The sequence below is a fragment of the Myxocyprinus asiaticus genome, chromosome 15 (genome assembly GCF_019703515.2).
Source record: "Myxocyprinus asiaticus isolate MX2 ecotype Aquarium Trade chromosome 15, UBuf_Myxa_2, whole genome shotgun sequence".
Taxonomy (NCBI): domain Eukaryota; kingdom Metazoa; phylum Chordata; class Actinopteri; order Cypriniformes; family Catostomidae; genus Myxocyprinus; species Myxocyprinus asiaticus.
In genome coordinates, this window is record NC_059358.1 from 4890246 (window position 1) to 4906562 (window position 16317).

Consider the following 16317-nt stretch of genomic DNA (forward strand, 5'->3'; position numbering starts at 1 on the left):
TAAATAATCTCCTGATCAATAAATGTTATATTGAGAAATCTCAAAAACATGTCCAGGTCACATTTCAACCCAAAATGTAAAATAAATAAATAAATAAATAATATATATATATATATATATATATATATATATATATATATATATATATATATATATATATATATATATTGCATAAAGCTAATTAAACCTATTTTTAGAACCATTAATTTGAGAAATGTTCCCTTTAAAGTGTCCAGGCATTTTTCTTTATACTTTACTGTAATACAATTATTTTTTTCAGTAACACGTTACAATAAGATTGTATTTGCTAACTTACAGATAATGATCATGCATTACATCATGAGGTGAACATTATATTTTACCGGCATTTATTAATCTTAATTTAAGCATTTATAAACATTTATTTATCAAAATACCATTATACACTCACCGAGCACTTTATTAGGTACACCTGTACACCAATTTATTCATGTGATTATCTAATCAGCCAACTGTGTGGCAGCAGTGCAATACATAAAATCATGCAGATACGGGTCAGGAGCTTCAGTTAATGTTCACATTTACCATCAGAATGTTGAAAAAACTGGACCGTGGCATGATTGTTGGTGCCAGACAGGCTGGTTTGAGTATTTCTGTAACTGCTGATCTCCTGGGATTTTCACACACAACAGTCTCTAGAATTTACTCTGAATGGTGCCAAAAACAAAAAGCATCCAGTGAGCGGCAGTTCTGTGGTCAGAAACACCTTGTTGATGAGAGAGGTCAACAGAGAATGATCAGACTGGTTTGAACTGACAAAGTCTATGGTAACTCAGATAACCACTTTTTACCACTTTGTACAATTGTGGTGAGAAGAATATCATCTCTGAATGGGTTATAACAGAAGACGACCACACTGGGCACTTTATTAGGACCATAGTGTTCCTAAAAAAGTGCTTGGTGAGTGTATATTGTTAGTTCACAATGCACTAACTAATGTTAACATACACAACTTTTAATTTTAAAAATGTATTCATACACATTGTTGAAATTAACATTAACCAAAACTAATAAATGCAGTTAAAGTTTTGTCCATTGTTAGTTCATAGTTACAACCATACTGTAAAGTGTTACTGATTTCTTTTTTTTTTTAATCAGCTTAAAGGCAGCACAACAAATACTACCATGATGTATGAATACTTCACAATTTAAATAAATCATGTTTGTCACAATAATAAAAATGCAATGTTTTGCATGAAAATAGCGTATTTTTATAATGGCATTAATAACCGAAAACATTCACATTATGTTGCATCCAAGACCACTGTTGCATCAGCCAGCAGAAATGATGAATGTGTACACAGACAGTCTTTATTGTAAAAGAGGTAGAGAATACAGGTGTTTCACTGTACAGAGAAAAAGACAGCACTGTTGATATACTCATTCAAACTGTAAATAAAGAGCAAACACACCTCATTCATATAACTGGTACATACACAAACCCAGTAAAAAAAAAAAGAGAAACGCACACACGCACACAAAAACAATCTTTGGATTTTTCTCTATTGCCCCCTTCACCCAAGCCAATTCTATCAGAGCTTTTAATAAACAATATATAGAGCAGTGATAATAACAATAATAATATAGATATAATGAAAGCAGTCTTAAAGCATTTTAAAAAACTCCCTCTTTCAACACCCAGATATTGCAGTAACAAAAATTGAAAGTTGTGATGTAGTGTGAAAGTGAAAAATACTAAATACATGGCAACTAAAAACCGTTTTCTCATTCAGCCCTTCTCTCTCCCGCAAATACACTTGAACTCACTCCAAACGGTCAATGGGTCACAATTCATGAAACATGAGCAGAATGAATGTGGGTAAATTGTAAAAAAATATATATATATATATATATATATATATTTTGTAAATCAATTTAATTCCATTACAATATAGGTAAGAATGGTTTTTCAAACAATCTTAACTGAAATTTGTTCTTCTTGCATTGATCTGAATGCGCAAATTTACGTTAGAATAGTTTGAGCGATTTAAACATAAAATTGCTTTGCTCGCACCTAATTAAATGCAAAAACGCATGTAAGAATATGAATGGTTGACACAGAAATTCATTGTGCATGCATTAAATGAAATGCAAACATTTAAGCAAGAATGGTTTTATGAACGATTTACACAAATTTGCTCTGCTCGCATTTAATGAAATGCGTAAATTTACGTAAGAATGGCTTTGTGAGCAATTTACACAAATTCGCTCTGCTCGCATTGAATTAAATGTCAAAATGTAAACAAAAATGGCTTTGAGTGATTTACACATTCGCCTTGCTCGAATTGAAATGCGTAATTTGTGAAAATTGTTTAATGACTGATTTTCACAGAAATGCACTCCGCTTGCATTTAACTGAATGCGAAAATGTACGTATGAATGTTTTTACAAACGATTATACACAGAAATTCGATCTGCTCACATTCAATTAAATGTGTCATTTTATGTAAGAATGGTTTTATGACTGATTTACACAAATTCATTCTGCTTGCATTTAACAATGCGAAAATGTACATAATTAGTTTCCGATTCACACAAGAAATTAATTCAACTCCAATTCCACTGAATTGAAAGCAAAAATGTATGCAGGTATGATTTTGCCAACAATTTACACAAATTTGTTCTGTACTAAGTTGAATGTGAAAATATAAGAATAGTGTTATGATTTACACAAAAATGTGTTCTATTCACGCTGAACTGAACGTGAAAATTTGTAAGAATGGTTCTACAAACTATTAAAATTCATCCTGCTTGTGTTTGGTAAATGAGGCCCAATGTAAAGTACAATAATGAGCTATACAAAAAAAACTGCAGTTGGGTAATAGAGTGACCATCATTCTTTCGTCATTACTGTAGTCCTCCAAATCTGAGCCAGTCGTCAACGGATGGAGTCAAGTTCATCAGTCAGAGTTGTCAGAGTGATCGCTTCCGGGCGAGGTGGCAGAGGGTGGCGTGTTTTGATCTTGCCAGTTACCATTAGTCTGCAGAAAAAGAGAAAATTGGTGTTAAAACCATAAATACCATACTCATCCTCTACAATAATTCTCTTCACCACACTACAACTAACATTTTTAGCCAGCTGCGACTTAACATCGAAATAACATCCTAAGTTAATGCACATACATGAAATGTGTGCCTCTTTTGTCAGAACTCTCATGGTTTGAAAAGGTTTTAGAATATAGTGAACAGTACATATAAATCTGTGCAGACAAAATAACTGCAAAGGAGTCATTGACCAATACGGTTGTCTGAGGTGATAAAAATAAGAAATAACACGTGTCAAGTTCAGAGAAATGTTATCTTTGTCCAATCTGGTTCCATACATTTTTAAAAAACACTGGGTTACAAAAAATGTATTTACTGACTTCAAAAATGTCTATCAAGTAAAAGGTATTAAAGTAATTTCCTTGCACCTTGAATACATGAGAGTGTACTATGGAAGTAATTTAACGACAAATGTCTTTGACACAAAAAAGCACACTGAATTGCACTAATTAAAAAATTAATGCATTGCATTAACAGTGCTTGCATTTTTTGGGGATGCATTTTCATATGGTTGTATATTTAAGCTGTGAATATTTCAACCGAAAACATTTTGCACAACATTTCATCAATAAAAATTCCAAAAATATTCACCTTCCAAAAAATTCAGTTTTTTTTTTTTTTTTCATCTTTAATATACAACAGGTAATATTCGGTCCATTATATTTCATTTTGCAAATTCACTTTTAAAATTTCAGTGGCTAAAATTCATCCTGGCATTGAAGGAAATGTAGCAGAGCGCCGATGCACACTCTCTGCTACTAGGCTTCACCACTAGGTGGTGCCATCGGGTGTTGATGAAGATCAAGAGCAACAAGGAGAGGTCCTCACCAAATAAACTTTTATCACAATCTGTGTTATCGCATTAGGCTCTCATTAGTAGAGTTATCGAAGTTCCACCTGCATTGTTGTCAACAGATGGCAGTCAGTTTTTATAAATCAATTAAACTGTAAGGTGGGTTTTCACTGCATTGGATCAGCTGAAGGAATGCCAAAGTGACTGAAGAAATGTTAACAGCAAGATGGTATAAAGCTGTGCATTTCTCGTCTTTAACCACCTTCTGCTACCAATACCAACTACAGAAATAAGTGCAGTTAGAAGAGCAAAATATGTGGGAGAGCATTGTATAAAACCTTGTTATGACCTTATTGCAATACACTATGTAGCTGCTTGAATGTACTGTATATAGTTTACACAGTGACACTGAAGTAGAAATGGATTATAGAGAAAATCTTTATGTCTTAAAAGGTTCCATAAGATGGTTACAATTTAAATAGTTACAAATCAGATTTATAAAATATGTAGATGAAACAAGTATGCATACTGAAAGGAGTGAAGACCAAAAGATAGAAAGAGAAAGACAGGGTTGATAGATGCCACTGAGGGCTGGAGTCTGGCCTGATATCCTTTAACCAAGCTGCCCAAAAAGAGAGCCCAGAGAAAACTGAGCCAGCGAAAAAAAAAAAAAAAGAGGAAGAGCACAAGTCACAATCCTCTTTTATCCTTTCCTTGACCATGACAACAACTACATTTAAAATAAAAGTCTCTTTAGACTTGAATTGTGTACATTAACCATTAGCCTGAATAGCTTATCATTTTTCCTCTTAAACCAGGAACACTTTGCACCGACAATTACCTCTCTCAGATACTGTTGTACATTAAAACAGAAGATGACACACATAGTAAAAAGGCGCATCAAACTGAAGAAACTGAAGTTTAAATGACTTTTTGTCATGTTAATTTAATAGATTTATCAAAACTGGCAATTGTCTAGATCTTTTCCCTGTTGCTCTTGATCTTCATCAACACCCGATGGCACCACCTATTGGTGAAGCCTAGTAGCAGAGAGTGAAGATTGTGCATCGGCACTCTACTGCTTTTCCTGCAATCCCAGGATGATTAAAACATTGACCCAAATATCACAGTTCTTGTGCATATGAATGACAGCTATGCCGCGATACAATTCCAATTTGATTCGATTCGATTCAGGGCCCTGCGATCGATATTCTGATATCATGTGCCTATTTTACACAATCAATTAATTTTTTATCTGCCCTCAAATGCAACCAAAATATAATTTGAATATTTTATTGAGCTCTCTGAAAAGTGTAAATTTAGTATCCACATTGGGTCATCCACAACAAAACAAGCTACTTCAGATGTTGAAAATAATTCACACACAAGTGATCATCAATCGTTTGATTACACCTTATTTTTCAGTTTAATCCAATTCAAAGTACTTACATACCCTTGACTTGTTTCCAACTATCCGTGCTATCCACGGTTTTCTTGGCTACAACTTCCACAGTTGTACTGAAAAATTCTGTTACGGTTAACTGGGATAAATGTGAGTAAAGGTGTTGATGTGTAGATGTGTAAAGTCTTATAACTGACGCTGGAGCGGAGCAGGTGATTTCTCTTTCCCTCGTTAGTGCTGTTCAGAATGTCGCCGTTGTCAAGATGTCTCACATGGTTGAACTTCTCCATGGTACTTTAAAACAGCAAATTCTCATGTAAAATTCAAATGAATTAATCGCGCATGTGAGCCGCTCTGCGTTTGTCACGAGAGCTCGCATTTTAAGGAGCGCCCAGTTGACGTGCTCGCACTGATCCTGTCACTGGAGCTCTCGTTTCGCAGGAAGATCAGGTTGACACGCACGCATGGATAGCAGAGCACAATTTGGCTTCAAAGACCCCACGCACATCCTTGTCCCACATGAAAAGCATATTTAGCGCTCATAAAGTGAAATTAATGTAATAAGGTTGCTTCATCGCCTGACGGAAGTGCGTACGGACGTGGCTGACACAGGAGTATTAAATTAAATGTACATCTCAAAAAAATGTCTATATTGATATTTACAAGTTGTATCGATAACATTGGATCGTTGGTTATGGGATCGATGAATCGTTACGCCCCTACTATCCACCTTATTTTTCAGTGCGAGTAGGGTGCCACCATTATCCACCTTGAATGTGGACCTCTTCCGGTATAAGCCACCTCCAGCTATTTTAGCGATACAAAAATACTTCATTATGTTGCTTTATATTGCTGGCTGGCAATATTTGTCATATTACATTCATTAATTATTATTTTCATAAACATATTGGTTTGTAGCGAAAATAGTTTTAACGTTTAGCGTATTTTGCCATCATGTCATCACACACTGTTGCACAGGCAGAATGAATGAGAGATCAAATGTTGATCGCCTTTTGAACTATATTAAGGTAAAATCAGGTTTCGCAGATAAATATGAATGGAGGTTTACATGGAGAAAATACTGCATCGTTATGCTCTCTGTAAAGTTAGTAAAAAGCAGATTTTAGTATTGTCTCTTCATTACAAAACACAGCAACAAGTGAATGATCTACTTACTCTTTTACTATAAATGCTGATGTTAGAAAATTATCTGACATTGGCATATTATTCTGCTGTACATCCTGTGGTTGTGTTATAGTTTATAAGTCAATTTCACTAAATTCTGGTCTTATTGTCCTTCTAGTTATTTACATTCCGGTCAATGACAGCAGAACTGTGACACTTGCAGCCGCTTGCTTGCTTCCGCGTTGCAAAATAAGGTGGATAGAGTCTTTCTGAAAAGACTGACTGACAGTCCTTCCAGAGAGAAAGAGGAGAAGGACATTTAGCAAAGCTGGATGCCAAAGCAAACACACACACAAACAAAAACACACACAATAAACCCAATCCTTCCCTCTGATGTTACCAACACATGCAAATGGTTCATTGCATGCAGCAGGGCCCCATTGATGCCGTTGACATATTCTTCATACCTGAGCGCTCACGTGATAGGGAGGCTGCTCGCCGTTCATTGGAGGAACTCCTAAGAAGCAGTCAGCTGACCCCGAGAGTGAGAATGACCCTGAGCCTGTCACGATGAGAAGTATGAAGCACAGTCAGCTATGACAATGCTCATCACAATGCTTTTAATGCTGTATACAGACCACCCTATGACATTGCCTACTGAGCTGCCTAGCTGGTAGGGCTGGGCGATACATCGAATATTCCCATTATATATTTGCAGTGATTTTGCTGGCGATTAAAAATTAAAATGATGAAAATGTACTTGTATTGTATGGGAAAGACATGCAATAACAACGAAAGGTGACTAAAGGCGTGTAGGTCAGTGCTTCAACTAACGATTATTTTGATCATTGATTCCTTTGTCAATTATTTTTCAGATTAATCAGATCCAAAAAAATCCAAAATGTATTTCCTGTATTTTATCAACAAATACAATATTTATAATTAAAAATAAAAGTTAGTGAATGTATGCTATACATTGTGTACAAGAAATGTTTAAAATATAAAATGTTACAATATAGATTCCATAGATTGTGAAACTAGTCTAATGACACGCTCTTTAGGCAACTTAAAGGGATAGTTCACCCAAAAATGAAAATTCTCTCATCATTTACTCACCATCCCAGATGTGTATGACTCTCTTCTGCAAAACACAAGCGAAAATTTTTAAAAGAATCTTTCAGCTCTGTTGGTCCTCACAATGCAAGTGAATGGTGACCAGAACTTTGAAGGCCCAAAAGGCGCTATAAAAGTAATCCATAAGACTCCAGTGGTTAAATCAATGTCTTCAGAGGCTATATAATAGGTGTGAGTGAGAACAGATCAATATTTAAGTGCTTTTTAACTATAAATCTATACTTTCACTTTCACACTCAGCCAGCTACTGGTTGGGGCTGGTCAAAGGTGGATATTTATAGTAAAAAAAGAAAAACTTTTTTTTTTTTTTTTGTGTCAAAGACATTTGTCTTTACTTCCATAGTACACTTTTTTTTTTTTTAACTTTTTTAATGTTGATCTGTTTCTCGCCCACACCTATCATATTACTTCAGAAGATATGGATTTAACCACTGGAGTAGTATTTATTACTTTTATGCCTCCATGTCATTTTTGGACCTTCTGAGTTCTGGTCACCATTCACTTGCATTGCATGAACAAACAGAGCTGAGATCTTCTTCTAAAAATCTTCATTTGTGTTCTGCAGAAGAAAGTCACACATCTGGTATGGCATGAGTGAGAGTAAATGATGAGAGAATTTTCAATTTTGGGTGAACAATCCCTTTAAAGGTCAAAAACAAGTGCATCAAAAATCATTGCAATATTCACAATGTTGCAAAGTTTTCTATCGCCGGCAAAATCACAAATATATTGTGAATATTCTATTTATTACCCAGCCTATTTTAAATGGACAAATTTTATATGAAAACACACTTTGGGGCCGTTCACACCGAACATGTATTTTTCTGCCCATCTGTGCTGTTTTGGAATGATTTTTCTTTGTAAAAATGCGCTAGACGGACATTTTTGACCGTTGTGCTACATATCTCTGTTTTGTTCAAGATCTTGCGCAGGGGCAACAGGTTTTTAAGACACTGTGTCAAGTTGAAAGGACTTCAACTTTTGAAAACATGTTATACCCAAATTCTGTTCCATTTGTTGTGCTGGGTGTAATTAATTTGTTTTAACACAAGAACGCATTCAGTCTGAGCGGCCCCTTAGAGACTCAAACGAACCAGTAGAGTTTGGAGTGTGGGGCGATTCCTCGCTCTGCGTCGCTCCTAATGCCGTCTTCATAGCGTACAAATTGGCCTCTTCCTGGAACTTCCCAATGTTCTTCTTATAGCGAATCCTCTTGTTGCCAAACCAGTTGGACACCTGTTCCAATTTCAGAGCCAACATGAAACTGATATCTCTCTGAGGGGCACACACTCACATAGTGCAGCAAGAGTCAAGCACTTCTACACAGCTGAGGGAAAACTAGTCTGTTAGAGTAAACGTAGATCCGATCTTTCTTACCTGAGAAACGGTGATGCCACAGTTCTTGGCCAGCTCCTCTTTGGCTTCTTCACTCGGGTACGGGTTCGAGAGATGTGAATAAAAGTATTCGTTCAGGACTTCCGTGGCCTGTTTGCTAAAATTACGTCGTTTGCGCCTGCCAACGCAAGGAAACAAAAAATGCTTTTGTAGAAATGTTTGTCTTCATGGTAAATGGTCTGCACTTATATAGCACTTTTTTTAACCTTAGCCTTCCAAAGCGCTTCACACTGTGACTCATTCACCCATTCACACACACCAATGACGGCAGAGCTGCCATGCAAGGTGCTAGCCTGCCATTGGGAGCAACTTGGGGTGTGGTGTCTTCCCCAAGGACACTTTGGCATGTGGAGTCATGTGGGTCGGGAATCGAACCACCAACCCTGTGAATAGCGGCCAACCTGCTCTACCACCTGAGCCACAGCCGCCCCACAATCTTCATAATTCATAATCTAATGTCACCAATTCCTCAACCCACCCCTCCAATTATCTGGCTCCATTCACTTTTCACAATGCAATTAATTCCCGTAGGATGAAACCAATTCCCATCCTACTTTTTTCTCATTGAATATATTATTGCACTTAAAAATATGTCCGATTAGGGATGTGAAATTGGTTACGAATGGCATTTCACCCACCTGGCATCTAGAAATCGTGAGCGCAGTATCATAACAGCTTCACAGGTGCTTTGTTTGAGCTGCGTCTGTATGGAGCTGAACTTGCGATGGATGATAGCCACCATGCGCTCGATCTCACGGGGAGACACGGGCCGGGTGCGAGACTGTTCTCTCAGCAGGTTCATAACGTGTGTGGTGAACTCACTGCAGGCCTGTAAACAGCAATGAGATTAGAGACTATCTCCTTCGCATCGGAGGACATTCAAAACATGTCTTCCAAAAACGAAGTGCATCAGACTTCCATAATTTTTGTTCTCAATGAGCATTTTACACCAGTGTTTTTTTAACTGGATTTGCTTTAGGTACAACACAGTACCTACACTGTGTATCGTACAAGAATAAATGAGATGCAATGTTATACATTTAGAGCATCAAGTATTTTTTCTGTTCTCACGGCAAGGAATCAATATCTGATGCTTAATATACAGCAATGTAAAGCAGGTTTTTGGACCAATGAGATTTCACTGTGGGCGGGCCTACCCAGCACAATGGCAGCAACATGTACCTGCTCGTATTTTTCCAGCTCTGTGTGGTAAATGTTCCGAATTTGGCTCAACTTGCTTTTATAGTCGGAGTGCTCCAAAGAGCTGTCAGGTGACATCCCGCCAGAGCTGGTCGCGGCAGAGACCGCCGCAGCGGCTCCACCCCCCTTTTCTGGACCGGCTACACCTTCGGCTAGCAGCATATTGTCCAATCGTACAAGCTGTGGGTCTGGAGGTTCCTCTTCCTGAGCATTTCTCATGGAAAGACCTGAAACAAGAATTTATTATAAAATATATTCAATTATTATTAAAGCAACCGTTCCTCTATGCGGATTGGTTGGAATGCTGTCTTGACCATTCTAAAATAGAAGATATAGCTAAATTCAAAATAACACTTGCACAGCACCCGTAGAATAAGGTTCTGTTCTTGTATACATGTCAGGGACTATATCTTCTAGCAGAAGGATGCCATTTAATGAATTTGCAAAAATAAAATGCTTGTTTTAATGAATATTTGTAGCTTTAACATAGTAACTGTACTCTAGTACTCACAATAAAACACAGCCTGAAGTGCCTTTTTACTTAAAGAATATATACCATATTATATTTACATTTATTAAATATGCAGATATTTGAATCCAATACAATTCTGGATAAAAAGCAAGTATGGAATAGACATACGGTATGCCAGTTCTCTTTAATACAATATACCACAATAATTAACTTGCATGGTTATGTTATTGTGGACATTTCAAAATTCAGTGAAAAAATATTGATAACCCACTAGCCAAATTGTTTAGATTTTCATTTTCCTGAATGCACCATAGCTTCCCTCCACGAGTTAAGACTCACAACCAGGGACCAAATTAACACTCACCAAGTAACCAGTTTCATGGTCCATAAAAATTATATTTGGATGATCATTTTTGCTATGATTGTAATTTGTACATTTATGAAGACTGAGAAAGCAAAAAAAGCTCCCAATCTTGATATTATATATTAGTACAACACTTGCACATCAATAAAACGTATTAATCTAAAAGACTTCTAAAAATAAAGCTTTAAAAGAGCAAATATATTTAGCAATTGATAACATGATGGCTTTGAGTGACCTACAACATAAATAGGAGTGATTTTCCATTTAGCTTTGTCTTTCATTCAGTTGAAGTCAGAAGTTTACACACACCTTAGTCAAATACATTTAAACTCAGTTTTTCACAATTCCTGACATTTAATCATATAAAAATTCCCTGTCTTAGGTCAGTTAGGATCACTACTTTATTTTAAGAATGTGAAATATCAGAATAATAGTAGAGAGAATGATTTATTTCAGCTTTTATTTCTTTCATCACATTCCCAGTGGGTCAGAAGTTTACATACACTTTGTTAGTATTTGGTAGCATTGCCTTTAAATTGTTTAACTTGGGTCAAACGTTATGGGTAGCCTTCCACAAGCTTCTCACTTGCTTGAATTTTGTCCCATTCCTCCAGACAGAACTAGTGTAACCGAGTCAGGTTTGTAGAACTCCTTGCTCGCACACGCTTTTTCAGTTCTGCCCACAAATTTTCTATCGGATTGAGGTCAAGGCGTTGTGATGGCCACTCCAATACCTTGACTTTGTTGTCCTTAAGCCATTTTGCCACAACTTTGGAGGTAAGCTTGGGGTCATTGTCTATTTGGAAGACCCATTTGTGACTGAGCTTTAACTTCCTGGCTGATGTCTTGAGATATTGCTTCAATATATCCACATAATTTTCCTTCCTCATGATGCCATCTATTTTGTGAAGTGCACCAGTCCCTCCTGCAGTAAAGCACCCCCACAAAATGATGCTGCCGCCCCATGCTTCACGGTTGGGATGGTGTTCTTCAGCTTGCAATCCTCACCCTTTTTCCTCCAAACATAACGATGGTCATTATGGCCAAACAGTTCAATTTTTGTTTCATTAGACCAGAGGATATTTCTACAAAAAGTAAGATCTTTGTCCCCATGTGCACTTGTAAACTGTAGTCTGGCTTTATTATGGCGGTTTTGGAGCAGTGCCTTCTTCCTTGCTGAGCAGCCTTTCAGGTTATGTCGATATAGGACTCGTTTTACTGTGGATATAGATACTTGTATACCTGTTTTCTCCAGCATCTTCAAAAGGTCCTTTGCTGTTGTTCTGGGATTGATCTGCACTTTTCGCACCAAACTGTTCATCTCTAGGAGACAGAATGCGTCTCCTTCATGAGCGATATGATGGCTGCGTGGTCCCATGGTGTTTATACTTCGTACTATCGTTTGTACAGATGAACATGGTACCTTCAGGCATTTGGAAATTGCTCCCAAGGATGAACCAGACTTGTGGAGGTCCACAATTTTTTTTTCTGAGGTCTTGGCTGATTTCTTTTGATTTTCCCATGATGTCAAGCAAAGAGGCAGAGTTTGAAGTAAGAGAGTTTGAAGATAGGCCTTAAAATACATCCACAGGTACACCTCCAATTCAGTACACCTCCTATCAGCAGCTAATTGGCTAATTGTCTAAAGGCTTGACATTTTCCAAGCTGCTTAAAGGCACAGTTAATTTAGTGTATGTAAACTTCTGATGCACTGGAATTGTGATATAGTCAATTAAAAGTGAAACAATCTGTCTGTAAACAATTGTTGGAAAAATTCTTTGGGTCATGCACAAAGTAGATGTCCTAAACGACTTGCCAAAACTATAGTTTGCTAATATGAAATCTGTGGAGTGGTAAAAAAATTAGTTTTAAGACTTCAACCTAAGTGTATGGAAATTTCTAACTTCAACTGTACAAGCTCAACACAATCAGCCTTGACAGACCTGGGTTAAATGCCTTGCTTAATCTTGTTTTAAAACAGTACAATGCATTAACAGAGCGGTGTGCATTAGCAATACAGTATGATTAATGACACATTATGCAAGCCCACAGACTGTAAGAGAACATGCCAAACCATGATAATTAAAAGGCTCCATTAGGAAAAAAAAAAAAAAAAAAACATTTAATTACTGACCATCACAGTAAACATTTAGTCTAATAGGATTTCCATACGATTTCCCTAAAACTTAGTTCTTCATACAAACCAAAGAACACACCATTGTTGTGCAAATAGTGCTATTCTAACATGCAAATAATGGGATGCCGCATACAAATAAAAGGGTTTAAGATTGTGTTAATATGTTGGAGGTAATACAGGTCAACATTTAGGAAAAATTCTGTATTTATTTGGTGTTTAGGAGCTGTGAACTCATCTCGTAAAAACCATTCACCATTTTTAAATGTTTAACTGCTATCCTAACAAGTATATAACAGGTTATTGCATGCAAACAATAGGCTTTAAAGTAATATTGCAATACTAGAGTTGATATAGGTGAATATTTGGTGTAAATTGTATTTATTTGGCTTTTAAGAGCTGCAAGCTGTCTTATCACAAGCCAGTGACCATTTGTTAATGTTGTTCAAACAGTCATATTCTAACTAACGAAAATAATTAGGTATAACGTGCATATGATAGGAAGTGAAATCATTTTAATAGACTAAGATTACTATTAGACTGAGATTTATTGGATTTGTAAGAGCTGCAAACTTGGTCTTCAGACAAATCCATAATCATTATGCTATTGTATAGCACTATTTGCACAACAAACACATGCAAATAATGGGGTAGCACAGGCAAATAATACGGTTTGAGAATATATTCATATACAGGAGTTCATATAGATTATTTTGGGAAAATGAGGGATATACTGTATTTGTATGAGGCATACACTCTTTGGCTTTGTTCTAGCAGAACTGCCAGAACATGGCGCCCTGCGCTTAAAGCACTGGCATCAATGATAAAGTTAACAGTTATTATATACATATATAACACATTCAGAATATCATGCATGCCTGTTACTCACCAGTTTTCTCTTTTATTTCACACAGCACACTGAATAAAGCTGGTTTCATCCGATGACAGTTTAAAGCATGTTTTCTGTCACAAAACAACAAACAAAAAGTCTGTAAGCTAACTAGCAGCATAGTGATTTGTCAATAAGAGGCTGCTAACAAGACTATAAACACCGCAATTGTGTTACTGAAAATGAATTCATAATTTATAAAATAATGTAAATAGATTTTAATGAAAGTCTCGCAATCAGGCAGTGATTTATTTTTCGTGGAATGAAAAGTGTTGTGTAAGTTACCCTAAAAAAGTTATTATTATATATAAAGTTATTATTAAAAAATTAGTATTACTTACAAACTACTAATTACATCTTCTACAGTGTAATTAGATGACTGTACTAATTACTCTGTCTGAAAAGTAATTGCATTACTTATTACTAATTACTAATAACAGTGGGGTCAGTGATAGCTCAGCGGTTAAAAGCTCTAACCAGAAGGTCAGGGGTTCAAGCCCCAACACCGCCAAGATGCCACTGTTGGGCCCTTGAGCCTATCTGCTCCAGGGGTGCCTATCATTGCTGACCCTGCACCCTGACCCCCATTTAGCTGGGATATGTGAAAAACAAAGACATTTCACTGTATATATGAAAAATGTATAATGTGTGACAATAATAATAAAACCCAACCTCAACCAGATGAAAAATACCAAGATTGACATGGAACTGTTCTTTTAATTCTTTAAAACAAATCACATAAAATCAAATAATTTATTCATGAACTGGCAAAGAATTTAAGGGGGCTGCATTAAATTAGAAAACATATATTTTAACATTAGAGGTTACATTTAGATTTTAAATTCACTATTGTTTTATATAGAATTGCTCTGTAGTCTATACAGTATTTAACGCAATTACATCAGAAGTAAATGTAATTAAGTTACTGAAAAATTAAGAGTAATCCCTTGCTTATTTATTTTTCAATGAAAAAAGTAATTTAATTACAGTAATTAATTTACTTAGTAATGCATTTCACCCAACACTGGTAATGAATAACAATAAAAAGAAAAGTGCGATGAAATAAACACATATATCTAGATTATAATAGATTTAACCTCAGATAATTATTTTTTGGGACGTTTATATCGCACCAAAACCGAATATACTGACTTTGTTTGAAGTCACGAGACACGTAAACAATAGCAGCTACCTCGCTAACTTTAGCATGGAGGCTAATTATAATTTTAACAATAATAATATAATACTTTATAGATTTATTGACGAAACAAAAATCAATTTGCTTGTAATAAAGATGTTAGAATGTCTTGAAGAGTGTTACATTTTAATTATTCTGTTTTCAAATGATGCCTCACGCAACCGTTAGCCCCGTTGCTAAACATGGAAGTTTTAAAAAGCAATAGTTCCAAAAAACGTACTTTGCTTGAGCTTCGTCTAAACTTTGGTCGGTGATGGTCATGATCTGTTGTAGGATATCCCCGATGTCTCGGCGGTTGTCGTGTCCGTTTTCGGTGCCTTCGAGGCCCCCGGGGTCTCCTCCGTCGGCGCGGCGTTGCGAGGGCGTGTGCAATGGGTTGAGGGGATGCATTCCGTGGTGTGCGCTCAACCCGAGGCCGCGGCTTGCTCTGGGCCCGTTGCCTGTGATGGGCTGTTGCGGCTGCAACATCCTGAACGGTACATTAATCTAGTTGACTGTGTGACTCAGTGTGAGTGAGTGTGTGTCCGTGCATCACCGCGCTGGAGTCCCCTAGCGATTGTCAGACAAAAACGTGCCCTTGGATGGAATAACAGACATTTTGTACATGCAAAAGTCAAGATTTGATTCATTGTGACCCATGCAGTAGCTGCAGTCCTATTGCAAGAGCCACTTGCAGTATGAGAAAAAAACACAGAGAGGTCAAATTAAATAAAATCTCATCTAATCTAGTGTCTGGTCATGTGCTTGTGTAATTTTGCTCCTTAGAGAATTTCAATGCACAAATGCGATGAAGTTCATTTCAGGTTGTTGTGAGTAAATCTCATAAAAACTGCCAAGAAGGTGTCTCTTGTCACACCAAAATTAAAAGAAAATACATAACTATATTTTGCATAAAGAAAATTAAGCCTGTTTTAAAATCATTAAGATTTATCAATTGGGACATTATTTTTATGACAACAGCAATGCAAATACAATTATTTTATTAGTTATTCATATATATATATATATATATATATATATATATATATATATATATATATATATATATATATACAGGTGCATCTCAATAAATTCTAATGTCATGGAAAAGTACATTTATTTCAGTAATTCAACTCAAATTGTGAAAC

The 16317-nt window shown here is 36.3% G+C and overlaps 1 protein-coding gene across 1 annotated transcript; it reads right to left on the minus strand.

Annotated features, from left to right (window-relative positions):
* Window positions 1-1005: 1005 nt before the first annotated feature.
* On the minus strand, window positions 1006-15769 carry pbx2 (pre-B-cell leukemia homeobox 2). Its single transcript, XM_051719365.1, has 8 exons — window positions 15411-15769; window positions 13993-14066; window positions 10116-10360; window positions 9572-9762; window positions 8916-9051; window positions 8633-8774; window positions 6872-6966; window positions 1006-3020 (listed from the first exon to the last, which is right to left on the minus strand). The coding sequence occupies exons 1-8, from the start codon at window positions 15656-15658 to the stop codon at window positions 2940-2942; spliced, it is 1212 nt and encodes a 403-aa protein (XP_051575325.1). The 5' UTR covers window positions 15659-15769; the 3' UTR covers window positions 1006-2939.
* Window positions 15770-16317: the final 548 nt, after the last annotated feature.